This window comes from Rhea pennata, chromosome 1, assembly GCF_028389875.1.
Source record: "Rhea pennata isolate bPtePen1 chromosome 1, bPtePen1.pri, whole genome shotgun sequence".
In the NCBI taxonomy this organism is placed as follows: Eukaryota; Metazoa; Chordata; class Aves; order Rheiformes; family Rheidae; genus Rhea; species Rhea pennata.
This window is the reverse complement of record NC_084663.1, coordinates 121,828,094-121,856,060: the sequence shown is the minus strand read 5'-3', so window position 1 is coordinate 121,856,060 and position 27,967 is coordinate 121,828,094. Positions and strand designations below refer to the sequence as shown.

The 27,967-nt window shown below is 44.9% G+C and overlaps 1 protein-coding gene across 1 annotated transcript; it reads left to right on the top strand.

The window, feature by feature from the left end:
- The first annotated feature begins 27 nt into the window (after nt 1-27).
- LOC134139425 (cystathionine beta-synthase-like) lies at nt 28-27,597 on the top strand. Its single transcript, XM_062573804.1, has 16 exons — nt 28-45; nt 1,876-2,030; nt 6,930-7,036; nt 10,540-10,674; nt 12,401-12,480; nt 13,741-13,872; nt 15,127-15,196; nt 16,490-16,581; nt 17,719-17,844; nt 18,665-18,749; nt 20,793-20,898; nt 21,351-21,422; nt 22,696-22,830; nt 23,938-24,046; nt 24,705-24,789; nt 27,339-27,597. The coding sequence occupies exons 1-16, from the start codon at nt 34-36 to the stop codon at nt 27,512-27,514; spliced, it is 1,677 nt and encodes a 558-aa protein (XP_062429788.1). The 5' UTR covers nt 28-33; the 3' UTR covers nt 27,515-27,597.
- Nucleotides 27,598-27,967: the final 370 nt, after the last annotated feature.

Below are 27,967 nucleotides of genomic sequence, written 5' to 3'. Positions count from 1 at the left end.
AGTGGGTGAAGCCAGTAAGTGAGCAGAAGAAGGATGGCAGAAATGGTAATTAAAGCTGCTTTTGGTCTCACGTGTTGAATCACAAACTAATCATGTAATCAGGACTCAGCCATAACAACTGTGCTGGCTGCTTGCCTGGCTGTTATTAGACAGCTGTGCTTTGTAGGCATTACGGTCAACCCAGCTGTCAAGACAGGGCAGGGGAGTGGTTTTATGGCCAGGGATGAAGATGAGGCTCCATGTTTCTGTTGGCCTCTGATGTCTGTGCTGTACGTGTGGGCTCCAGCGTCCTCCTGTCTGCTGCCATCATTATTTCCCCTAAACGACAGGCAATAGCTAGAGTTTGTTTCCCACTGCGCCTTCCTCTCCACATAGCGAGTAGGCCTGATCCTCGCACCAGCAGTCCTCTGGATTTGTAAATGAGGTATTTCTTTTTCAAATCAGTGGAAATCTGATTTGGTTCTATTGAATTTCAGAATTAAAGCTCTGTTCTCATTATACTTGTTCTAATTGCAAAATGTACCACCATAGCAGTGTAAGAGGATAAGGCAGAATATGCTACAATTAGATAACACCAACTTTCATCATCAGTTCAAGCAGGACATAAATCTCTGACCATGACCTTACTGAGGTGCAAGGTCCCCTTATTTAACAGCAGCTGAATTATGAGCAATGCATTCTGTGAACAAGCCGGAAAAGAGACTTCCAGTTACCGAAAGTGTCTTTCTTTTCTCCATGCAGCTGACTCTTTTATCACAAAAGGTTGGCTAATGAATTGAAATTGTCCAAATTCTTTTGTAGAACTTGATGGCAAACACAGCCAAGCCAAGAAACTGATTGTAAGTGCTGATTCCATAAAAAGAACCTACAAAGAACACCAATATGAAATAAATATTGCCATAGTGAGTCACACCAACAGTCCATGTAACCTTTTATCCTGTTTCTGATATTGGTCAGTGACAGATGCTAAGAATAAATTATAAAATGAGACTCATCCTTTTCTTTGTATACTCATCATCAGCAATTTACTGTCTCCCCATAATGCAGGTACCATTAGGACAAGTGCATGTTTAAAAGTCACTAATGAACTTTACCTTTTTGAACCTGTCTAAAAGTTTTCTGGTTCCTCTTGTATTTATCTCCTCTGCTTCTATAGTTGCTCTTGATAATTTCATTGTGCCTTATTCTTTGTTTCTGAGAAAAAGAAAAGTGTTTCCCAGTCACCTGCTTTAGATGTTCCAAGATTTACAGCCCACTCTCACTATCAATGATCATTTTCAGTCTGAAGAATCCTACTTTATTTAAGCTGCTTTACTGTTGAACTTTTTCTGTACCCCTGAGCACCTTTGTTGCCTTTCCCTATTTTTTTTTTGTTTCTAGAGATACTTTTTTTTTCCCCCACTTTTAACAAAGACTGATACCAGAATACAAGTCCCCACTGGCACCACAGTATACATTTTCTCAAATTATTACTGGATGGTCTAAGACTTGCCTATGATTTCTTCAGTGTTAGAGTAGAAAATATTCCCCTTGGCCAAATAGTTAAATACAGAGTGCCAAATTTTCCAGTGGGGGGATGCTTCAATGTGCATTAGAGCAGGAGAAGACTTCCTGGAGATGGCGGTCAAGTGTTATAGTGTGGAACACTATACCACTATGTTATGTATAAGATCCAGTATACCAATACTAGGCATGTGACAAAAGAGCAATTTCCACCTCTTTATGTAGCTCTAGAACTGGGTTTTTGCAAATTGGCCATCTTGCTTTCACATTCAAAGATGGAAGTCGTTTCTTTCCTGTGACAGTTGTTGCACATGTGCCTGCATTCACACTTCTCCTCCCAGGTTACTGTGTGTCTCTCTTTCCACAACACAGGAGCTGACCAAGGCATCCCTTCTCATGAATGGCAATTGTATGGGAAATCAGGAAAGGAAAACCGACAGCACATGGATTCTTCCCAACTTGCCCAGTAAGTGCACATGGACAGCTACAACACCTGCCACCAAGTCTCCACACTCCTGTATACCCTTGTAAGTAATTCTTTTGTGCTGATTATTTCAGAGTCCAGAAAACTCAGCATCTTCCTCTGAAGATGACACATTGTGCTATTACATCAGGATGGTCATGACCAGAAGCCAGTGGTTTGACAATAGGTCTTTCTAATGATATCTTTTTCAAAAGGCATCACCCATCTAGTATCTACTCTATAGGAAGAACTTTCTCTATCCCTTTCATCTTGCAGAAGGATGTTACTGGCTTAAGATTCAGGTCTATATTTTCTAGCACACGTTCAAAAGCATCTGCTAGTTTGGGGCATCTCATTTTAGAGGAATCAAGATGGACAGACATCAGAGGTGGCATTCAGCCAGGGAATTATTCACTTCTGTAGAAGGTACTTTGTGAGGTCTGTTGTTACACAAGAGAAGCAAAGGCACTCCAGATTGCCAGGCACTTGTGGAGATGTTGTAATGGCTATCTTGGCTATAATGTAATGTATACATACAACTCAAAGCTATTGCTCCCCATCCTTTCATACAACAGAGTCAGTAACAGTTATTCATTCACTAACTGAAGGGCTGCAGTTCAGCTACCCTTGTTCATTTGAACAGTCTGAGGCAATATGTGAGAAGAGTACAAAGTATTAGCAATATCTTTACTCACTGATAGACATCTTCACAAAAACTGATTACCAGGTGCTGGGCTCTCGTGTAGGGAGAAAATGGCACCAACAGAGGTTGCCCACTCTGTGCAAGGGAAGCAAGCGTGCAGTATGAGCCTAAGACAGTGATTATTATGAGCCTGCTCTTGTCCTCCCAACAGCTGATTTCCTCCCAGAGTGATGTAAGCCTGCTGAAGTGCCAAGTCTAAATGAGAGGTTCTTTAACAGCCCTGCAAACTAAGCCCAGACAAGCTATTAAAGATAAGCCTATTCTATAAATGTCAGGGACATGTCTCTGTTTTGCTAAAGATGTAAAACAGGAATTCAACTTCAGCATTTATGCAATTAGAGCCTATGAGAGGTGCGGCATCACTCTGTGTGGATGCCTGCCAGGTAGGAGCCAGCTGGGAGATCTTTGTGTTACGTGCCAACTGAGCAGGTGGGAGAGCCTTGCACAACCAGAGCATGGCTCGTTAGGATATGCAGAGCCTGAAACAGTTTCCAGATCTGGTCCTTGAAGGAGAAGTGAGCTCCACAGTTGCAAAGTTAATCTAGCAAACATGCATCCAATTGTTCACCCAGTACAAACCCTGCAGCTAGGACCAGAGCCATGACTGCTGAATCTAGTCACCTAAGCTTTGACAATGGCTAGATCTGTCCTTCACATTGAGGTAGTCTCTAGTCCAAACTTTGTATGGTCCTCAAGTGGTAAACTTACAGAAGAGCACACTATAAGAAAGACAAGTGCTCCTTGCTGTCTGATCATCTGTGAATCTCTAGTTGGGCAACTTCCTTTGGCCCTGAAAAGGACCCCAAGGAAAGCTGTTATTGAATCTCTTCAAGGCAGTGGCATTAAGCAATTAGCTTTTTTTTTAAGAAACACCATGACTCCAGCACCCAAAGTCTATTTCCCAGCCTGGCCCCTTCTTATCTAAATGTAAGAGGTTGTAGGGCTTAACAACCTGCAAGAAGAATCAGCCAGGGCACTGCTTTATAGAGCTCACATGCTCCACTATTTAAGGCTGACTCTCCTCGCAGAATTCAGGTGTGGTGAGATAACCCCTTACGCAGGAACAGGCATTCTGCAGCTCCTGAAACTCTGCTGACATTTCTTCTAAGCTTGCCAAGCTGAGGTCCTCCCAGACCTGAGCAAAGCATATTAACCAGGCTGTCCCTTGCAGGATTCAGGAGGGGCTTCAACCCCTTCACAACACAAAATGCTTTGGAAATGTAGTCCCTTGAGTTACTGTGAAAGCCTAGTGAGTCAAGACAATCAGCTTTTTTCAGTCAAACTTGCTGGTGTTTCTCAGGGCCTGGACACTTAGGCTTCTCAAATCTGCCCCCCTTTGGGGAAAACAGGAATGAGATAAAGTCTGCCAAAGTCTTTGTGATCAACATTGTACAAGTGTGTTCTTGTGTCTATTCACTTTCAAAACAGCAAAGCTTCTTCCTGAAACATAGCCCTTTATATAGCACCATATAGAAAATACAAATCGATGACACAGCACCTGGACACATCACACTGCTTTTTTTTTTTTTTTTTTTTTTTTTTTTTTTTTAGTTTGCAAGAAGCATGTGTGGAGGGATTTTTTTGTTTGTTTGTTTTCTCTACCTGAAGAACTATTGATGGCAGCTGGTGCAGCAAAAATTTCAGGGCATTCTGAGATTCCCACATGCAACATGAGTGAATTTTGGGGTAGAGAGGGAGGATATGGAGAAAGAAGACAAAGACTTGTTTTAATTAAGAATACTAAATATTAGTTTTCCCAAAGATAGGGAGGTGATATTCTTTGAGCCTGTCTCAAAGCCACTTTGCTTGAGCCACTATGAGACATTATAATGTTAGTAATAATCATCCAGCTTGTCAGGACTGTTTTTCTTTTTCTTTTCTTTTTTTTTTTCTGTGTACCACTTATGTAGTAACAAGCCTTACAGAGAAAAAGAATAATTCTTGGAGAAAAAACAACCTTGTCCCACAGTGATCCTGAACTGATACAAACTGTTGCAAGATGAAAGTATCCCCATCACATCCCTCAGGAGCACTAGAAGCATTTTCTAGATATCCTTGTATCCATAGCACTGCTGACTTCAGGCACACACACAGAGCTCAGATAACCCTGTAAAGGAAGCTGACCACGCTAATTGTATTTTTGTAGTAAAATACGTTAGTGATTAGGAACATACCCTCTGCTTTGCCAGGCTCCATCACTGCAGGTCCCTGAGGCCTACAGCCCCTTGCACTGCCACCTCATGCCTTGCTGCAGTTCAAAGTCTTGTTTGGTACAATGTTGACTGAAGATGAACAAATTGGCTTGCTTTCTTCTCTTGAGCTGACTTCCTGCAATCTAAGAACATGTAATACTCAAGCTGCTGTCTTGAAAAACAGGCTCTAGCTCAAATGTTAGGTAGCAGTTCCTATGTGCCTGAAGGAGCTGGTGTCTCCTTGGGCTTTGGGTCAGCTCTTCTCCTCACTGAAATCATGGACACTTTTGGTGGCTTTTGGAGCTGGGACTTACCATAGAGATGGAAAATGGCTGCAGCTATGGGGGAAGCACATTTATCAGCACTCAAGAGAGGTTGCTACCATGCTAATACACAGTGACATTTTGGTTGAGAGAGAGGTAAAAGTGCATGTGTATAATGCAACATCTTTTCTGGGCTTGACATGTAAGAAAACTGGCTCCTTTTGGCAGTAAGTACCTGAAGTCTGCATTTCAACTACACTAAAAGACTATGCCTATATTCCTGCAAAGCAAGAAGTGTTTAGGTCACACTTGCAAATTCCAGAAGAAGGTGCATGTGCATGTGTCTTTAAGTAAGCAGCATGTCATCCCTGTGCCATACAGACTTTCTGTAGACAGCCATCTGCCTGGCTGCAATAGCAGACGAGGATAACTTGCATTCAAGGTTCAAAGGACGATAATAAGCAAGAGATGTGCAGAGAGCTCAACAGTAAGGGAGTGCAGCCTTGTCACTCTACACAGAGAGAGACATGCTGGTTATCAACCAGGGGCAATATGTTTTTGGCCCCAATAAAAACAGTCCTCACCAATCCTTTCCCTCTGTCTTTTAAAAAGTTCAAGGACATAAGTTCCCCATCTGTGTGGCAAGATGCTTTCAGTTATATGTTGGGCAAACAAGCCTGTTTCATTCCAGTTGCAATTGCTGTGACATGTTTCTTGGCTCCTGCTGAAATCTGACAGGGACTCGAGAAAACAGGAGGCTGAATTTCCCTGATTCAAGAGCTCCTTGTAATTATCTGTGAAAAACTCCAGAGTCCTCTTCTTCGTGGCAGAGTTAAGAGCAGGCCTGCGGGAATGGGGCTAAGCCCTCAGCTGCTTAACAAGGTTAAACTGAAATAAAAAGTGTTATGTTGACTTGCCTCAGGTGAAGCTGATTTGTATTGCCTTAGATATCATTGTTAGGTGAAAATGGGTACTAAAGAGCCCATGAATGCAGGCTTTTGTAGATCTGAGAAGGGAAACATCCAGACTGATATTTCATTTCTTTACTAAAGGCATGGACTTGCAAACACAGAGCGCAACTTTAGTCACTAATTGAAAAAGTTGCCAGGTTCATACTGTTTAGAGGACTGGGAAATAAAATTCAGACAGGATTCATTGGGAGTATTATTTCAAGGGCACAGAATTCCAGATGAGGTTATGGCCATTCACAGTCAAATCCAGGAACTGATTGATACTGGTGAACAGATCCCACTGACAGGGGCCTTGTTGGTCAGTCAGAGATCGAATTTCCTTTGAGCCTTGAAGTGGCTTGGGTCTCCAAGATGGCTTGGAGCGATCCTTGCAAATAAGGGAGTAGGTCCTGGCTGGAAAAGGAACAGTTGGCTCAGAGACCACAGAAAATGTGAAAAGCAGAGCTGGTGGTGGTTAGGATAGGGGAAAGAGGAGAAGGCTTTATAATGGATGGTCTTCTGGCTTTCTCACTCACTACATAAAATCCTAATGCATGTTTGCTCTTCTCACTTCACTTAGTTATAGATCTGGTGTCATTAAAAAAGACGCTTCGGAATAGCCCTGAAGATTGACTATCTTATTTTTTATCCAAAAGAATAAATAGCTCATTGTAACAGTGATGCAAGACCACAACTGGTTCCTGTTGCCATTAATCATCAATGGACCTTGGAGCCACGATGCCTCTTAGTGGCCTAGCAGAGGTGCTGAAGCATCAGTCAAATTTTGTCCTGACTCGTGTTGGGTAGCTGTTGCTCTGATTTGATGTATTTCTTTTTTCTTCGCCATTAATACAGACTAGAAGAAACAAAGATCTTGCCCAACATCCTGAAGAAAATTGGCTGCACCCCAATGGTCCGAGTCAACAAGATTGGGAAGTCCTATGGCCTGAAGTGTGAGCTTTGTGAGTGTCCGTTTTCATTATTTTTTCTGGGCTGTGAGGAGAAGGTGAGGAGCAGTGTCAGAGAGGACTTCAGAAGAAACTCTGTGGAGAGCAAGGACTGAAAGGGGGACCAAATGTTGCACATGTTACTCTTGATTAGTAGGTTACGGGTCTAGTCATTTATCAGATCAAACCAGATGGTTTCAGACTGTAATGCACAGCATGCTAATGGCAATGAAGCCCCTCCCAACTAACAGCTTCGCATGCTTTGGCTTTCTTTTCAAAACATTGGTTTGTTAGTCCAAATCAGCAAAACTGGCCCCTGCTGAAGCTATGTGCATGGTGTGCATGCAGTCAAGGGTTAGGCTGTCATGTCAGCTAGGTGTATGTCACCAGCTCTGCAGCAGCTGCCTATATACACTCTGTTACCTGAGGCTTGAGATGTTTTGTGCACCTTACAGGTTAAGCACAGGCACACGACAGCTATCACAGAGACATAGTAGATTCACACTGTAACTTGTTTATGTCACTGACGTTAACCATTATGTTGCTTTCCAGATATTACAAACTTTGTTAAACAAGTTCAGTCAGGCACTTTCTTGTTTATTGCTGATGCTGCAAAAGCTCAGAGTGGAGCTGGGCTGATTTCAGGTGCTGGTAGATGACACCATGTGGCAACGGGCAGTGATACTACAACATTGGGGCTAGCAGATGGCACATACAGGCAAGACTGGCTGAGTCGCTCCCCTGCCTTCCCCCTTGCACAGCAGGAGGAGGAAGTGAGAGGAGGACAGAGGAGGTGAACCTACCTGAGATACAGTTGCCAAGACACAGCATAGGGCATGGCAAGGCCCTTTCCACAGCCTGCCCCGGCAGAGGGAGCAGCGAGGGCTGTGTGGAGAAGCATCAGTATGGCTCCTGGCTGCCAGACAGAGCTTGTGCAGGACCAGAGCCAGGCAGGGGAGCTCAGCCAGGCGCTTGGGTGTTACGCTGGTGCCATGTGGCTCCCCAAGGGCTGACTGCGGCAGGGGGCTTGCTGCGCAAAAGGGACTCTGATCTGCCTTGGCTTCACCTCTCTGTACTGCCTCTGCCAGGTTAACTGGAGCTTGGCCAGGGGCTGCCCTTTCTCTGTGTCACTGCCCCCAGGGCTCTGTCTGGGATTTCATTTTTTTGCAACAGTTTGCTTTAGGGATCTCCCTAAAAGTAGCCTGAAGTCAAATAGCAAGAATTTTCAACAGCTAGGTTTATCAGCAGCATGAGTGCCAGGCAATTATGCTAAAAGTGGGCCACTGCGCTGCCGTCGGGGCCAGTCTTTCCAGCAGGAACCACATTCTCCCCCCGCCCGAGGGGATTTTATCATATCACTGCCTCTGAGTCAGCGTGTTATCTTACGCAAGCTTTGTTTTCAGCTTGGTCTCCTACCAAAATACAGATGATGCAATTAGGCTGTCTCCACGTACATGGATTTTTCAGTCTTCCTTCCTATAACTTTTAAATCTATCAATTAATTTCAACCAAATTGGTCAGGAAGACAAACATTAAGGGTTCATGAGTTTCAAGCAGCTGGATTGGAAGGAGAGACTTGATTAGTGCTCGCTCTGTAAAACAGCACAGCAGGATCCTACGGTCTTATTTGACAGTAAGGAATCCCCATGGTAACCAATCTCCATGGGACACAAATCCATATGAAACATGCTTTGCTCTTTGATCAGATCCCTTTTAGGTGCCCAGGCAGGCCCCTAACCCTGTAACCTCAGACTACCACGTTTCACTGCTTGTCTCTAAAAGAAGACTTTAGAGGACAGTACGTGGCTGTGAAATCAGGGTGTGAGTAGGTATAGGACAGGTCTGCATTCCTCGATTCACCTGTGAAGAAAGCCTTTCCCTTGGAGGATGTCTGGCTAAGACAAGTGCCTGCCAGGCAGGGAAGGATTTTGTCCAAGCAGCAATGCGCAAGCCAGGGAGCGAGTCTGAGCCCTTGTTTACTGGGATGGTGTCTCCCTCCCCTGGTGCAGAAAGGGAAGGAGAACAGGACTTTTACAAAGCGGCCATAAGCTCCTTTCTATATAAACTGTCAGTCAGCACAAAGACTTTTAACATACCAAAGACATGAATGCTTGCAGTAACTGCAACATTAAGGAAGCAGTTAAAATTAGCCACGATTACTTTATAATTTCTGTGCCTTTGAGGATGTCTGTGTAGCTGGTTTTCTGGTAGTTTACCTTATAAAATGTAATGTTAATCACAAGATTTTTTTCCCATTGCTTTGGCTGCTCATTTATCTAGTTGATTTGGCTCAACCTAAAGGAGATGCCTCTGCAAGGATGAAGTGAATTGCATCCTAAAAGTACTTATTTCTTCCTGTTGTCTCCAAAACAGAGCCCAGTATGACCATTGCAGATATAGACATCAAAAACAGAGTGAGAATAATCTTGGCCAAAGCATTAACAGTGTGAATGCTATGAAGGGCTACGAGGATGATCAGAGGGCTGGAGCATCTGCCCTATGAGGAACGGCTGGGCCTCTTTAGCCTGGGGGATAGAAGACTGAGGGGGGATCTTATCAATGTCTATAAGTACCTGAAGGGAGAGTGTCAAGGGAATGGGGACAAACTCTTTTCAGTTGTCCCCTGTGATAGGACAAGAGGCAGTGGACAGAAAATGAAGCACAGGAAGTTCCACCTCAACGTGAGGAGGAATTTCTTCACTGTGAGAGTGACGGCGCACTGGACCAGGTTGCCCAGAGAGGTTGTGGAGTCTCTTTCTCTGGAGATTTTCAAGGCCCGCCTGGATGCAACCTTGTCTAACCTGCTCTAGGTGACCCTGCTTGAGCAGGGTGGTTGGATTAGATGATCTCCAGAGGTCCCTTCCAACCTTACTGATTCTATGATTCTGTGAAGGGACTGGTTAGAAATACATCTCTGCCTTGCAATTTGAGTGCATCTTGGAAAGTCTCTGTTACTTGGGTTTTAGTAGTCGAGCTTAGAAAGTATGATTCTGGCTATCAGTTGAAAGAGTACTTTCTATTGTTTGTTTGTTTTTCATGGCACTTCATTCAGAAGTACAGAGCATCCCTAGAGAAGGCCACCTTTTGAGACACCTGTTAATAACACAGAGCCTGCCATGGCCCAGGAAAGGCCACGAAACCTTGCTGTGAACCCTGACAATGCCTTGCTTAGAGAAGTGCCCTTGAGGTAGAGCAACAGGGTGTATCCTACCACATCATCTGTCCAGAGGATTTTAAATCTATCTTGGACTTACCAGGCCTTCAGGGTGCAGGTAGATGAAACTTGGGTGAAAGATGAAATATGGGCAAATAAGATGGATAATCCTGTGACAAGCTCTGCTGCCCTGTGAGCAAAGGGTGAATGTGTTTTTCTGAGCAAAGGATCATCCTACAAGGGAGGAATCAATGTCCCAAAACAATCACAGTGAAGGCCAGGGGAGCAGGGGGTGGTGGCTGAGGGGTGCTTGGCACTTGCGGCTGTAGCTTATCCCTGACAGAGCCTCATCTTTGAGCTGTAGTGGCAAAATGTGAGTACTTCAACGCCGGGGGCAGTGTGAAGGATCGCATCAGCCTGAGGATGGTGGAAGATGCAGAAAGAGCCGGGATTATAAAACCTGGAGACACACTGATTGAAGCCACATCAGGAAACACAGGTGGGAAGCGTATGTGTGACAAGTGTCTGGGTACCAGGCAGACTGAAGATAGGGCTAGTATTTCTGAGGGCTCACACAAGGGTGGCGGTACAGAGATTTATGGAGTTCTTGCACTTCCTACAACACTGTTAAGCAAAAATACCAGACTAACTAAACCTCTCCTGGGCAATACAGTTTTCTTTCCACTGGCCTATTTGTGGAAACATCTGAGGAAACATCTTTGAAACACCTTTACTTTCTTGCCCGGTGCAAAGTGACAGATCTGTGAGCACTGATCCTTGGACAACAGGCAGTTACAAGGTTAGCTACGGGCCCCATGACTCTGGTGTATCCTCACCTCAACTCCCCTCCCTTCTGGCTGCCTCAGGTAACCCAAGGTGCCGAGGTGACTCATTGCTGAAATTCCTCAAGGGTCTCTGAGGATTCCGTCCTGTGTAGACATGCCTGTGAGGTTACCTCTTGGTAATGTAAACAGCCTCGGGAGCTGAAGCAGCTGGGACAACCTGCGTGTTTTCTGGCTGAGAAGTTCTTGAATATTCAGAGTTCCCCAAAGAGGGCTTCCCTGATGGTCTGGAAGATTTTCTTTTCCTCTGTGTCGCTGACATCTTGCTCAGGCACCAGACTGTCATTGGCTATAAGAAAGGAGAGAGAATAGAGGAGTCTCCTCACAGTTTGCAGCCCATAAAAGACACAGGGACACTTGCTGAATTTCCATGGCCCTTTCCTGCTGCCTGTATCAGTGTCTCCCCAAAAGACAAGGACGTGTGTGTATATAAAAAGCTTTCCTGAAAAAGGCACAATGGTGGATATCAAGACACTTTGAAGGGAACTGAGGCCATGTCCCTTGCTGAGTTCCACTCTGCTGCTATGGTGACACCATTTTCTCCCCGCTAGTAATACAGAACAGGGTTCTTCTCTATAAATTCTGCTCCTTATCGACCCATTTGTTCCAAATCTTTCTGCATCAACCTTCATGTAGCTCAGGCATCTCCCAGTGTGAGCATTCCTATCCTCCGGGGGCCTGGGGCAAAGGGACTCTCTCTTCATGCGTATTCACAAGGTGGCTCAAGCTCCTGCCCAGCCTTGCTCTGAGCCTGAGGCCTGGGCAATCAGGGCAGTATCACAGTGCCTAAAATCACTCCCAGCCCTCTCCCAGGGATTTGGACTGCTCCAGCCTCACTTTCCTTATCTAGCGGGGGAGCAGCTGGCTCAATCCATCATCCAGAGTGAAATTAGAGCACAGACACCCTTTGCCGGCTCACCGTGGGATGAGATATGCAGCTTTGTCCCCACCACACATAAGTGAGAGTATTTGAGGGGGAGGGGGAAGTACTCCTGAAATGAAATCATATATCTCCTATGTTTTAAAAAGCTTAGCATGAAAGGCAAAGAAAGAGGCCTGAATTTTGGTACAAGGAGGAAAACATTCCCTAACCTTGCCATTCACTTTATGCCATGCTAACAGACTGTTGACTCTCCGTTCTCTATTGACCAGAGCATTATTATCAACTCAGACATTAGAGCATCCTCCCACACTCCCTGGCTTTCAGAGCACACCCTGCAAGATTCAGAGAGGATGCCCTCACACATAGCTTGTCAGCAAAAATTTGCAGGTTACATTCACCAGTAAGAGAGAAGACTGTAGGAAGCATGAGGGAACATGATTGTCAGTCAGCCTTGCCAAATGCTGTTATCAAATAATTCCCTTTCCTCCCCTGCTACCTAGGAATCGGGCTGGCACTGGTAGCTGCAGTGAAAGGCTACCGCTGCATCATTGTCTTGCCGGAGAAAATGAGCATGGAAAAGGTCAGAGCTCTGTATGGTATTACCTGCAGCTTGGGAACATCTCTCTGTCTCTCTCTTTCAAGAACTAGAGTGTCCTCTGCTTTAAAGGGTAATAAAGCCTCGCTGCAAGTACTGACATATCTTTGTAGCTATTCAGAAGATTTCCTCTTGACAAAAAAAAAAAAAAAAAAAAAAAAAAGCACACTGTGATGATCTGATTGATTATCTAGTGTCAGTGACGCAGCTGGGGTCATGTGTTAACCAATATGGTGCATTTCTGCAGAGAAATGGAGCAATCTTCTATCTGCGAGAATGAGGGATGGAGGGAGTGAAGGAGAGGTATGCAGAGTGCCTGGGCTCTGCTGCCAGTCCTGCTAACTTCCTGTGTGACATTTGGCAAGTCACTTGATCTCTCCATATTTCTAGGGTTTCTTTAACCTGGAGACATTTAGAGTTCTCTGAGCTGTTTTCTGAGATGGTGGAAATCAAGCAACTCACATGAGAGCTGATGACTAGGTGGAACTTCTGTCCTGGAAATGGCAGAAATCTCCCACAGTCTTGGGGAGCTAAAAGTCTCAAAAACCGCTCAGCTGGATTCATGCCAGTGAAGCCAAACTGGACCCTGACTTGGCTCAAAACTGAGCCCTCCTCCAAAGCGCCACCTCCATTTCAATCTAAATCTAACTTAAGCTGAGTCTGGATCAGATACCACCTCCTCCCCCAGCTGCCATAGGTTTCACTTGCAGGAGCTGACACTCACTTGTCCTTCTTCTTTGACACCCCTTTCCCAGGCATCCACATCTCTTAGTGGATTAATGCGCTAGGACTGATTTGTAGTTTCTCCTTCCCTGGGCTTGGGCAGAGGAAAGAAGAGAATCAGGGCAAAAATTGATTTAAAGCATCTCTTTATGCTCAGAGGCTCAGTCCACAGCACATATGAAAGCTGCCCCCAGATGCTGTTCCCTACACTCAACTCCCTCTGTCCCCTTCCCCAGGTGCCAAGGAGCAGCCCAGTGTCACCTGCCTCTGCTGTGTCCCCAGGCTGCCTTCAGAGTAGAACTGGGCACAGGGCCCAGTTGGGCCGCCTGTCAGGAGGCCCCAGGCTGCCAGAAGGATATCAAAGATCATATAACTGAGAGTCGGACATTGTAACTCCAAATGTTAAATGTCTCCTGCATGCAAAGCTTCTCTGGCATCTGACGCCACTGTGAGCACATAGGTTCAGACTACTGACACTACATGGGATCGATTGTATTACATCTACTTTCTTTCCTCTAAAAGGTCGATATTCTAAAGGCACTGGGTGTTGAAATTGTGAGGACCCCATGCACTCGCTTTGATGCCCCAGAGTCTAACATTCGTGTTGCCTGGAAGCTGAAAAATGAAATCCCAAACTCTCACATCTTGGACCAGGTAAATGCAGTTCCTCCATGGACTCTTTCCAAATCTGTTTTGTACAGTACACTCCAAGTCTGCCTGTGTTTGGGGCTTTGTCCAAATCAGCAGCTAAGGCAGATTTCATCAGTGTGAAATCACCATTTTACGGTGCATGCAAGTTAACTGGTCCTCTCTAATGCACAGGGTGGCAGAAACAAAATAAGGGTCATCTGTAGCATTTCTGCCAAAGCTTGGGGGTGGGGGAGCTTCGGTTTTCTCGCATATTTAAAAGACTCCTTATATTACTTCAGATATTAATGGCAACCTGAGATTCACTTTTTATGCTTGACTAGCAGCCTCAATTCTGCCTCAAATAAGCCTCATACTGTAAAAGGCAAACACTGACAATTCCTGCCACCAGTTCCCACGGTACTGGATCCTGCACAGGAGGGCACTTCTCCCTCTGATCTGACCCTGCCACAGGGAGGAATTCCTATAGTGAGCAGGGCACCCCAGTAGAGCAGAAAAATTAGGTAAGGAATAGATTTCTTTCCTATTAACAATAAGCAAGGTCAGCATTTCGATACGCTTTTCAGAAGCAGTCTGGGCTACAGGTTTAAACATGAGCCTGCACACATTTCTGTGCTATACCTGTCCACCTCTGCAGTGACTCCCTCTCTAAATGTAGGGCCACTGCTTTGGCTGACATTTCCAAGGTACTAACTTGCTGCACTGCCAACCGCAAATGCCTTTGAATCACAAGTCAGCTCTCAAAACTACATATATGATACTTTCAAAAAGTTTTAAAATTTGACATATGGGGAAGTTGTTTGGTTTTTTGAGCTTTTTAGAAGCATTCCATGGCTGCATTTTCAAATTTTTCTAGGCAGCAGAGAAGTCTAAAAATGTTTCATTCTAAGCAACAGCTGAGATGTTGGGGGGCTTGCCTGCCTCTGGCAGCTAGAGCTTTAATGAAATCACCAGATCTCACAAAATGTGGCAATATTGAATATGAGACAGCCACACCATCTCCAAGCCAAATAGTCACCACCTGAGCACATTTACTCTTCTAGTGTAGACATATCCTGTGGCCTCAGAAACATGGCCCAAAGTGACAACCAGGAGGAACACCTGTGACCTGGTTTGGTTGGATTACAGTGCAGCTATCTCCAGGAAAAGGAGGGGGGAAGTTGTATGCTTTGGGTAAAGCTTGTCAAGAGTTATTGCTAGTTTGGTATTTGACCTATGGTTTACACAGTGAGTTGTGCTATTCTCTGTTGAAATAAACAGTACCGAAATCCAAGCAACCCGCTGGCTCATTACGACACCACAGCTGAAGAGATCCTGGAGCAGTGTGAAGGTACCATTTAAAATGCTGTTGTTTCTATATGTACTGAGGATGCTGAAACTCTCTGTGAGAGGCTTATTTTACATTGTTTGTTGATCTGAATGTCTAGAAACGCCCAAAGGGCCTCTGCAAGTGACGGCACCCTTGATAATACTGACATGCAGAGTGTAGCAACTTCACATAATCCACTCCAGATCCACCTAAGCCTGCAGGACTTCCCTATTATGGCCCCCAATTTCAAAAGCTTGAGGGAGGAGACCAGAGGCTTAACAAAATTAGGCTGTTTGTACTGAAGGAGAAAGAGCCCATCTCTTGGCTGTTACAACATCCCTGAGATCTGTCAGATGAGAGCAAAGATGGCTCAAGAGGCCTCACTAAGGAATATAATTCCACCAGGGCAGTGGCAGGCTTCATCAGATCCAGTACAGTCATTAGCAAATTAAAATGAATTGAAACTTAACGGACTAATGACATGTGATGTGTTGAAGCGGGGGGAGAGGGGGCAGAGAAGGACTACCTCAGTCTGCGTCTGCACAGATAGAAGTAAAATTTATTGCCAGTACTGGGAGCACTGCAAAACATAAACAGGGCTCAAAGGTTTTAACTGGAGAGCAGTTGTGATAACAGTACAACAACAGTTGGGTAGCAACAGGAACAAGAGAGTTCCGGACTTCCCTCTACCACAATGTACAGATCTGCACTTACTGGCAGACAGGAGTGAATTGCAAGTCCCATTTTCCCACTGCAGTTACAACACAAGGCTCTGAAGGCCTAACAGATTCTGTTTATACCATTCCTACACCAGTATAATCTCACTGACGTCAGTACAGCTACTCCTGACAGACACTGGTGTCAGGATAGAGCTGAGAGAACCATCTTTCCTCTTTGGGTATTCACCCAAAGAAAAGCTGAAAAGGTGCCTGTTACTAGGGAGTGCTGTTATTCATGTGCATGCACTGCTTCAACATTGTGTGGTTTGGAAGGGCTGGAAGTGCAGTGATCCTCCCTCCCCGTTAAACCAGTAGGTGCCACACATGCAGAAATCATGGGAACTGGTGGGAGATCTGGAGGTCGCTTTCTGCTCCCTGTGCTGAGGCAGGATCAGCTCTGTCCAGATCATGCAAGCTCATCTGTGCCTCTCAATAGGACTGTGCTTTTGCCACTGGCAAGAATTTTGCTTGTTCTTTCCGCACACAGGTTTACATCTGTACGGGACCCTTATGAAAGGGAGACTGTCTGCCATGGCAGGGCAGTGCTGGAGGTCATGCTCAATCTCTTCAGGCCTTTCTCTTCTCTGACCTGCAGGCAAGGTCCACATGGTGGTGATTGGATCTGGTACAGGAGGCACCGTCACTGGTGTTGCCAGGAAGCTGAAGGAGAAGTGCCCAGAGTGCAAAGTAAGCTGAGAGGCAGGACTGCCCAGTGGGAACAGTGGCTGCCCTGGGCTTCCTGCTCATGTCCTTGATCAGAACTAACCCCACAACTTGTGCATGGCGGGGCTGAGCTAGCAGTTGTTGTCTCTGCCGATTTGTTTTTTCAACAGTGAGTTTGACTTTTCTTGGAAACAATTTTGTGTTATGCTCACCTTGAGGCAGATTACTGAAGTGCCTTAGAAGTAAAAGGCTCCATAGTGCTGTTACTAAACTCTGCCCTCTGCTGTACCCTGCACTTTCCAGGATGCACTCAGATTTCCCTTGCAGAAGTTGTTGGCTCAGCTGACAGCATTATTGCTCCTGTTCCTGGTCAAACTGGCTGCCAAAAGTTACTGCTCTGGCGGCTCCATGTGTGGGAGCAGTACCTCTCATCTGCCTCTGTGAAAACCTCAGTGTAGTTGGGTTGATGTCAACTATGGACAGATGATCATTCTGCAGAGCTTGTGCTTCAGTGCAGACTGGAGGCTTGAAGGTTACTGCCTCCCCAGTATAGCCAGCATATGAGTGACTGATTCACCAGAGGCAAAGTCAGATGTGAATCCAGCCACTGGTTAACCTAGCTGGACTGCCTGAAGCTGAGTTTGGAGCATCATCCCTTTTTAAAATTTTTAAGCCAAAGGCTGACACAGAAAACCTCAACACAGACATAAGGCTATGAGCAACTGGAGGAGGTGCCACTATCAGCCAGCACAAATAGATCTAGAAAGGATATCCATCTGTGGTCACAGTTTTCCACATTGAGTGAGCTAACGGCTGGCTTTGCACTGAAGCAGATTAAGAGTCAATCACACCCTGTCTTTTAAGGGTTGAGCTTTCAAAGTAGCAGACTCTGCCAAAGGGGTGATGGCAATTTTAAGCCACCACAATCTCTTCTGCAGCAGCTGAACACCACTTAGGATCTATTTGTAAAGCCCGTGAGAAACAGTGTATGCTGGAAGCTTTCCATGCTGCCAATGGGTAGGAATATTAATGAACATCATGGGAAGAAGAATGTGGGTGACAAATGTTGCTAATAAGAGCATAGGTAATTTTTCCTTTGCAGTATGTGTTTGATTATATTTAAACTCCCTCTGTGATTAACAAAACTTCCTTCCCTCAAAGATCATTGGTGTAGATCCTGATGGCTCCATCGTCGCACTGCCCAGTGAGCTGAACAGAACAAACACAACAACCATAGAGGTGGAGGGTATTGGACATGACTTTATCCCTACTGTCCTTGACAGATCAGTAAGTAGCTGTGTGATGAGAAGAGGCCTCTGCCTGATCTTTGGCTTTACATCGAATCTTCTCCCAAGTTTAGAAGTAGCCAGATTTGTTACCTGCCCAGCTCTAAGACTATTTGTGTGCATTTCCAGTGCAGAACAAGCTGTCATGTGGGGACTGGGACCACAGCATCTCTCTGAGTAAATCTGATCATGACAGACCTGCAAGGAGAAGCCAAATATAGGGACAGATAAGGGATGTGCCAGAGTATCAGACTTCTCAGCTCAGTCTTGATCTTCCAGTGTTCAGAGTGTGTCTCTTTTACTCTAAGTCTGCAGAAACAGCCATTATTGAGGCTGCCATTCATCACACTGGTGTTTCCTGAGGCTTCAGTGTCCTTTACTGCTTGCACCAGACAGAAACCTTGCACCATTTATGAGCTGAAAGGCAAGATTCAAACAATGTAAGACAACAGACCATGAACCCAGTACAGCTTCTTGTCAAATTTCCTCTTCCTGTATCAATCACCACCAGCCATAGTGCTTTAAAGCCATAACTCAAGCTGTATGTTTCCCCCAAGCCTTGCTCTTAGAAACCACTCCACACAGCTTCACATCCCAGATTCTTTATATTTTCAGGTGTTATTTTAATTACATCTCTGCTGTTGTACATGGCTTTAGAGCTCTGACCTGTGACCATCCCCAATCTCTTTTCATTGATGGATCTGATTATAGCTTTTGCCTGCCAAAATCTTGACCACTAGCACCTCAGCATGCATCAGAGGGTAGGCACAACCTGAAATAACACCTCCAGGAACCAACTGTCCTCTTTGCTTTCTCTTCAGGTGGTTGATCAGTGGTATAAATGCAATGACAGAGACTCGTTCCTCATGTCTCGCAGGCTGATTAGAGAAGAGGGATTGTTGTGTGGTAAGCATCAATGACAAGAGCTGCTTCTCTTAATAAGCTTTTTGAATCTCACCCTTTAATTGTTTTGGGAGAAGATAAGTTTAAAGGCAGATGCTTACTGCATTTGGTGTCTGCCAGGTTAACAGGACTGAATCCAGAGCTAGTGTGTAGGTCACTGTAGTTTTCAGGGATGCTGCAGTGAGTCAGTGGTCTGAGATCTGGCTCGCTGATAATAATAATAATAGAAGCAATAACTCTCTTCTTAGTTTAACATTTTTGCACATGGAACTGGATCATCTGGGCCTAATTCTGTTTTGGTGTATTGTTACATGAACTGGGGAATAGGATTAATGAGATTCAGGACAGGACAGGTGGACTAAAACTGTTGCTCCACTAACAACTCTGTGAGGCTGTATTTTCTGTCTTTGAACTGTTTCCACACTAGAGGTGCCAGGACTGAACTAGGAAAGATTGAAAGCAAAGTAAGTGTAAGATGTTCTCGCTGAGTATTTCTCTGTGTGCCAGGGAGTTCTCAGTGATCCCAATGGCTTTGCAAAATGAACAGGTGCCTTCAGACATACCCTGCCTGTACTTCCCTAAAAACCTCTACACAGCATCAGTATTTTTCAGCCTTTCCTCTCTCTCAGCAGGCAGCAGTAGGTTTGTGCCCAGTACCAGAAAATACATATGCTTGTAGCTATGGCTGATAAAATTCCTCATAACTCACATACAGAAAGTTTTGAAAAAAAATCAGGCTGTTTGTAATGAAATGCTTAAATGATATTTGAAATATTTAAATTAAAGTGCTAACCTGAAAGCCCTGGCTTGGTACATATCTAAATACCAATATCTAGTTGCATTCCTACACACGTGAAAGGTGAAGAGCATTTTGATTGATAGGCTTCCACCCTCCTTACCTGTTACACAATGATCTTAGACTTTAAAATGACGGCCCACAATTGATTAATCTATCAGAGATTTCAGTCATACATAATTAGCCAAGCGTCTCTATGCTTCTTTTCTACCCTTGCTGGACAATATTTGACCCAAAGTAAAATGTGTTTTGCTTTCCAAATATTTAATCTCTTCCTTCTCCACCATTTTTCTTTAAAACATCAATCAGTTCTGATCCAGAACAAGCACTATTTTGAAATAGAAAGTCTAGATGAAATCTAGTTCAAAATGAAAACATTAGATAAATGTTCCAATGTTTTACATACTCACAAAGTCACCATGTTTCAATGGAAACTACTTGCTGAACTAACTATGATTTGTGAATAGCCTCATGTTCCCAGAACTGCATTTTTCGGGCACTTTCATCATTTGTTTGAAAAATGTGACCCAGTACTACTTAACCTGCCGTAAAATACGTGCTGCCTTGAATGCAGTCTCTCACTGGCACACAGGTAGTGGAATGTGTTTGACTTTCAGTGCTCGAACTATCAGTGGAAGAATTGCCTTTGTAAAGCCAGGACCTGTTGTCACTACGTGCAGCAAACCACATGCACACACACAGACACAGAGACACTTTAAGCTTTCCCATTGCATTGGTCTGGTATTCCAAGCATGAATGTAATGTTTATATATTTTTCAACCTTCATGGTTTATTTAAAGTGAATCTTTGCTTGTAAAATATGTCAGCCCAGAAGCTCTAGATTTGACCTCCTTACCCAAAGAAAAGGTGCAGCACGGGCAGCAGCAGTACGAATGTGCTCATAACCACTCCTTTCAGTCCTTGGCCTGCCTGCAATGCCACCAGAAGAGTGCCAGTCATAAGGTGACTTTTCTTATCACCTCAAGAGCCTGCTGTCAAGAGCCACCACATGGAGATGCCCCTTCAGTCCCTACCCAGTCTCTTCTGGAGAGCCATACAAGATTGCTGACTTGCTTTGCCTCCTGGTTCCAGCATTTTGGCCTGACTTGGTCTACAAAGGCATTACTTCTGCTGCAACTCAGTCCCAGAGCCACCATCCCGTAGGCTGGGGCAGAGTGGGGTCCATGTGTGGCTGTAACCAGGCATTCTGGGCACTTCTAACATCTGTCTGTCTCCTCATACCCAACCAGGTGGCAGCTCAGGCAGTGTCATGTCTGTGGCTGTGAAGGCCGCCAGGGACCTGAAAGAAGGGCAACGCTGTGTCGTCATCCTGCCTGACTCCGTCAGAAACTACATGTGAGTTTCTGTACTTGCCCGGTGGTGCAAACCGTTGGAGAGCCACCAGTATAAATCTGATAATAGCATGTCCCAGAGTGAGCCTTGAGCCAGGAGTCATCCCAGTACAATCCCACAGAAGGGGAGAAAAAAATCAGAGGGAAGAGCCAGAGGCTGGGTGTTGGGACACTTCAGTTTTATTTCTTCTTGTCACTGACTTACTTACTGCACGGAGTAGGAATCAGTCAAGCTAGAGTTTTTGAACTTGCATGCCTAAAGTTAGGCACGTAAATAGCTGGCGTGCTTCTAAGAGTTATTGAGCAGCCGCAGCTCCTATTGACCTTAAAAGGGGCTAAAAGCAGCCAGCTGCAAAAATCATGAGAGCCCTGAGGCAGTGCTGAGGTCTGGTGCATGAAACAAAGCACAACTTCTTACTGAGGACTTACAGACTTCTTTTTGCTGATGATTTCTAGGTCCAAGTTTTTGAATGATAAGTGGATGATTAAAAATGGATTTCTGAATGATGTCCAGGAGCACAAGCCTTGGTAAGAAAACTTTTGCCAATATAAACTGTACTAAGGGAAGCATTTTTTTGAGTCTGGAAATGATTATCTTCAAAGAAAAGCATTATCTTCTAGTATTTCAGAAAAATTAGTCAAGTCTAGATCTTTCTGAGAAGGCTATAATGTCAGCTCTTCTTTTCTGAGTGGTTAGATATTCCTGTTCACTGATCAAAAACTATAAAGGAGTCATTTCTGTCCTGAAGATGTTGATGTACTCCCATCTGGAAATCATTTTCCAGCCTATTTAAACTCTTACAGAGTAGAATGATTGAGGAGGATATCTAGTGCCGTTCAAAATCTACTCTCTCTGCTCTGCATCTGATATTCGAAGGAACATCAGGCCAGTGGGGAGGTGGATCCCTTCTGGAGCAAAGACCTCTTCAAAGAGCCTGGAGGTTTTTGGCAGAAAACAGTGCATTTTCACTTTCCAGAGCAGAGGGCCAGGAAGGATGGCCATCTGCTCCCTCTTGTACTCCATGGGGAAAAAGTCCCTTGAAGGCAGGGAATCAAGCAGACAAACTGCTGATGCCAGTTGACATGTGGCAGCATAAAAGCTTATTGTTCAGAAAACATCTAGTCTCACTTTTAAGACAAGAAGTGTTTCTGATGTCATGTGCTCCTATGAGTTACTGTAACCAAAGATTATTGCAAATTATTTCCTAAAAAAATAATACTTTTCAAAGGCATTTCTGTCTGGTTAGAATTGCTCTTGGCCCTTCCAGTCTCTGTGTGGGCCCTTCCAGTGTCTCTAGACATTGTCCTACCTTGACTGCAAGGCTGAAGAGTTGGGATGAGTTGGAAGTTCCCTGTGGTCATCAGTGAGCCAGAGTAGCTGGTCCCTGAAAAATCGTATCAGCATCTCTGCTAAGCTCTCACCTGGAGGAGCTGCAAATTCTGTGTATTAAGGCTCAAAGATACAAACTAGGGAAGTAAAACTGATAGACCTCTGCTTATGATCTTAAAGCTAAGCGTTTAGTAGCTTCCTTGGATTAGGGGCAGCTCAGTACTTTGCTGTCTGCTGGCCTTGGGACTTATATGGATGCTGGGCCTAGGGAAAGCTCTGCTTAAACAAGACCTGACCATAGTGGACTTGTCACATGAATGCTTTGGGGACAGCAGTGAGGTGAGATTTATGGGCAGACAGAATATCTTTTGTGTAGTTGGTGTGGTCTTTACTGACCTTGCCTCTCTGAACAAGGCCCACAGGCACACACTAATGAATAATAACTTGGTGCTGCCATTTGTCTTTCAACAGGTGGTGGAATATCAAGGTGCAGAAACTGAATCTCTCAGCCCCTCTAATTCTTCTCCCAGAAGTCAGCTGTCAGAAGGCAATTGAAATCCTCCAGGAGAAGGGATATGACCAGGCTCCTGTTGTTGCTGAATCAGGGTATCTATTTTCACTTGCTACATGAATGGGCATTCAAATAGGAAAAACAGCCATGATGAAGCTAAACAGGAAGTCCCATTTACTGATCCAGTGATGTGGTACTTGGGTTAAATTCTGTCAATTCTGCTAATTTGGTTAAATTCTCTTAAATTATATTTTTAAAATATCATCTATCTCCTTGTGATGCAAAGTAAAGGAGAAGTATGTGGGCCTAAGTCCTGAGAGATGTGGGTCCTATAAATGCTGCAGTAGTGGCATGGGCTCAGCATTTCCAACAACTGCTTATCTAGACAGTTTAGAGCCTTTATTTTGCTAACAGTAATAACAGGCAAGGTTTATGAAGAAAACTTCCTGTAAATGAACTAGTAAAAGTCAAAGCCAGATCCAGTGCCTAGCAGCCTCAGCAGAGGTTGGATCAGTGCATAGGCCAGTGGAGTGCAGAGGAGAAGCAAGGACTGGATGGGAAACATACTCAGACAAGCAACTGGAGAGCCCATGAATCTCTCTCTCCCAGATGCTAAGTCCTAGAGTGCAATAGCTGACTTCAGCTAGCAGCTTGGTGAAGGACAAGTATCTTCTTGTCCCCAGAGCAATGCCAGTGGAACAAATGGAGCTGCGACAGTCTCCAGTGTGGGGACGGAGAGCCTCTCACTGTCTCAATCCCTGTGTGTTGCCTATGGTGTAGTAGCAGATCTCAGATCTCAGCCTGTAGCCATCTGTCCCCAGGCTCTGGTGTTGAACTGAGATATTCTTAGGCTGATACCCTGACTATGCTCATGCAGTGCCCTGGGTTTCGGCCGTTTCCACTCCAGAGGGTGCACAGACCAGAAATGCATGCATCAAACTGACATCTGATAGAAGGAAAGGTGAAAGTCGGGAGGAAGGTGAGCAGGGGAAAGATGTGCTTCAGCAGTGAATCCCCTCCTAGGCAGTCACCAAGAGAGGACACATGCTCGCTAAAGGTGCTGCTCAGATGCAGAAAAGGCTGGTGCCTCTCACTAAAAGTAGCAGCGATTTAGTCATGACTGAAAGGGAAGCAGTTCAGTCCCTATGTAATATGCTGTACCTCAAGGCCTGGCCTTTTGAAAACTCCTTGTTCCCTTGTAGACTTATCTTGGGAATGGTGACACTCAGCAACATCCTCTCCTCCGTGCTGGCTGGAAACGCACAGTTCTCAGACCCTGTCATGAAGGTCATCTATGACCAGTTCTCAAAGGTACCACTGATGTTGCAGCTGTTATCAACTGGTGTCTAGGGAGGGGAAGGAAATATGCACCACCCCTCTGAGGTGTGAGAGGAGCTGGGAGAAGAGGTGAATGAAAAGACGGAGAGGTAAGGATAGCGAGAAGTGGGAGCACAACCATCACAGAGGTAAGAATAAAAATAGGTTCTTGCAGAAGTGATGCCAAACGTGTGGAGTAACACACAAAGATACTGTGACGTCAGACACTGGAGCTTTTATGCCAGGAGCAATGTGCTTGAATGTCCTCACCCACCTGCATATTATCTGAGGACTTTGGCCAGCCAGGAGATCGGTACCCACTGAAAGCAACACCCAGCCATCCCCAAGGCTCAGCAGAGCTGATACAATAGGCAGGGGCTCTGAAGGGATACAAGGTAGGTCCTGGCTCCCATCTGTGTGCCAAGGAGGGAAGGCTGAGCCACTTGGTCATCAGTGGTCCAGAGACAGAGTGAGGTAAATGGATAGTGTTTCAGACGAGCTGGAGGACTTGCGCCAATACAGGCCCACAGATGGCCTTGGGGCTTGTGGAGTGACAGCACTGTTTTCTGGCTAAGGCAAAGCCAGGCTGTGTGCAGCTCCCATGCTTTAAATGTAAAGTGAAATATCAAATGTCTCTTTTTGTCCTGTTTAGATCAGCCTGGATGACAGTCTTGGGAGGCTTTCCTGTATCCTGGAGAACGACCATTTTGCTATTGTTGTACATGAGCAGATGCAGTGTAGGTATCTGTAAAGAAAGAAAGGATTGTATGGGCTTGCACAAATGTTCAGAATGGGAGAGGGAAAGAGGGAAATTTTCAGACTGAGTTTGATGGTAGATACCAGCACAACTGCTCCACGAGTGCAGCCTCTGCTTTTGCAGGAAAGGTTTCTACCCAGTGGCTCTGCAAAGCCCTGGAACTGACAACTATTCACCCATTGCCTTTTCTGACACTGCAGGGATGAGGGGAGACAAGGGAAGCCTTAACCATGGGAATCCAGGACCAGCTCATGACTTGGTGTGTGTATTGCCAGAGCACTTCCCAGCTCCTGGCCATGGGAGCTATGTTGTCCCCCTGTGCAGGGATGACACCAAAGCACAGACTAGCTCCATCTCACCCCTCCATGGATACCTTCCCATCCCCCAGCTTTGGGGATGGGACTTAACTTTGTCCCCTCACCTGACAGCCAATGTGGACAGTAGGCTGCAACTTGGAACACACTGCCTTTGCTCTATGGCTGTAGCCTCAGGCATCTAGTACCTATTTAGTCTCTTAATCTTGAATTCAAATTGTCTTGCTGATTGTGGGCAGCAGAGGAAATAACTGGGAAATTAGGGATCTCCGTAGAATTAGTAGCCAAAGGGCAAGATCCAAAAGAGCATTTGAGCACATTAGATAAAGCTGTGTGGAATTTAGGCATGTACGTGCCTAAGAGAACAAACTAAAAAGTTTGCACAGCCTCTACTTAACAACTTTCTGCTGTGCATGCCCAGAGGCTCTGCCATCATCTCTGAACACCTCTGTTCCCACATGATACCTCTGGGGATTCAGCCATGGGATGTCCATAGGCCTTTGTCCCCTGAGGGACCTGGGCAAATCACTGTGCTAAGGGGCTTCACAGGATGGGTGTTGTCAAACACATACCCTGAAGGACTAGGATAAGTAAAGAAAGCTGAAAATACATGCATTGCACTGTAAGCAGGCTGCTGTGGCTGAGGTGCACAAGGCAAGATTCAGGGGCACAATGTGCACCTACACATGCAGCTAGAGATGTCCATGCAGAGCCTTATCGGGGCTGCCGTCAGGCATAACGATAGCCTGCCAGTTCGGGAGCGCTGTTGGACTAGTCCAATAAAGCAGCTCTACCTGCCAGTTTGATTTACCTTCAAACCACTAAATAGCCCCTAACCCTACCCCAGTGAAGCAGATGGGGCTAGTAGGACCACGTGCAGTAAGACTATGTCAGGATGAGGGCTGCTGACACACTGATGGCAACAGGGATCACACCTTGTTACTCCCCTGACCAAAACAGGTATGGCTGCAGGTACCTGTGCTGTAAATCTGGCCTAACACATATTTCCTGTATAATCATGCTGTAAAACTTCCAGAGGTACAAATTTGGCCTTATCTTGAGGGAGGTGCTTTGTTTAAAACATCAGCACACAACAAAGCAATCAGAAGACCCATGTTTAGAGTGACTTTAGAGCTGAAGGGTGAAATTATGCCAATTTTATGAGATTATGCACTGAACATGCAAAGCATTCCTGTAGAGTGTCAAATGCAATACCGCAATTCATTGACTGCCAGCAGAGAACTTGCAGTCTGAGGACCAGACCTGCATGCTGAACTCAGGGCCTCCAAACTCCATCATTCACAAATATCCCAGCTGCTTTGTTTTTATCATGGTGGCCTGCCCTCCCTCAAATCCCCATTAGCTCTAAAGCAGGCTGGCAATCCTGCCATGTTCCCACAAAATGTTGCAGACTGTCTAATTCAGAACATCCTTTGACGCATATATCCAATTGTTTCACCAAAAATATATATGTATATATATATATATATCTCCAGGCAAAATTGTAGCTAGAATTTTCTTTTGTAGATATATAGTCATAAAATAACAAAAAAATATTCTGTATGATATTTTGGTATAAATTAAATGGTATCCACCAAAAAAACCCAGCCAGCTGTACTCAGTGCCTCCTGCTCTGCTCTTCAAATAACTTTTTTCTTTTCTAGAGCTATTGTTTTAATGCAGTTGGTCTAGCATGGTTGGCTCTTCATGCACTACTTTCTTCCTACACCTTTGCAGCTTGCATTTTATCTCCTCTTTGGACTCTAATGACTAGTTTTATTTTAATGCAAGAAGGTATTAATCAAATTGTTAAAGCAATTCTTGCAATGTTATTTATTTTATTAGAGATGGTGCAGGACATCATGAGAACAGAGTAGAAAGTATCTCATTGTTGCTCTTAGAAAGTCTGATTATTTTGGCCTGAAAAGTTTTGTGGTGATAGAAGCAGAGCTGGAACAGAAGTTGAGTAAAAGGAACTGGGAAATTAAGGTCCCTGCTCTGGTAAAGAATTCATTATTTGCATTGATTATTTGATATGATTCCAGTAACCTGACTCAGTATGTATTGGTCATTTTTGTTGAGATATAGCAGACACAGCTTTTGTCCCAGTTCAAATTTTCGCTTGGGAAATGAATAGCAGCCTCTGGATGGCTGTGGTTTGGTCCCCCCCCCCTTCTTTTTCCCCCTAACAAACTGGAATTTTCTGTGCTTACAGTCAGTGGAAATGGCAGTTCCTTCATGAAGCAGATGGTGTTTGGTGTGGTCACAGCGATGGACCTCCTCACCTTTGTCAGCAGAAGTGAAAAGAAGCAGAAATGCAGCTTGGCTGCACAGAACTCTGTTTCTCCAGCAGGGTCAGTTGCTCCTCCTGAACCTGAAACAAGCAACTGAAGATCTTTTGTGGTCTAATCCAGCTGACAGTTTCTTGGAATGACTAGGTTAAAATTGTATTGTAATAGCCATTTGTCCACTAAATGCCATCCAGAATAACACTAAAGAGAAGATCACTAAAGAAATTATGTTTAATAGCAATATGTGGTTACACAGAGCTACCTAGGACTGGAGCAGTAAGGTAGGGTGGGTAGAAATATGAAGGGAATCATTCTTACTGCTCAGATTTTATCAGAAGTGGGTTTTGTCGTGTTTGTTACCAGTAGCTAGCTTCACAGCACTGTTATTGCCAGCTGCTGTGAGACACATTGGTTTCACTGGGCTGAAGCCTGCCTTCATGATGAGAGAAGCTCAGGGGCTTTCGAGACCCACAGGCAGGCTCAGGGCACATGTTGGGGTGAAACATGTCCCCATGGACTCACCTGCCCCTCTCCACCCCTCGCAGGAAGGACA

Excerpts from the sequence above, each read along its gene's own strand:
- LOC134139425 (XM_062573804.1), top strand. Across the intron at positions 10,675-12,400 it reads AGCCACATCAGGAAACACAG|GAATCGGGCTGGCACTGGTA; the intron begins GTGGGAAGCGTA and ends CCTGCTACCTAG. Across the intron at positions 16,582-17,718 it reads AGAAGTGCCCAGAGTGCAAA|ATCATTGGTGTAGATCCTGA; the intron begins GTAAGCTGAGAG and ends CTTCCCTCAAAG.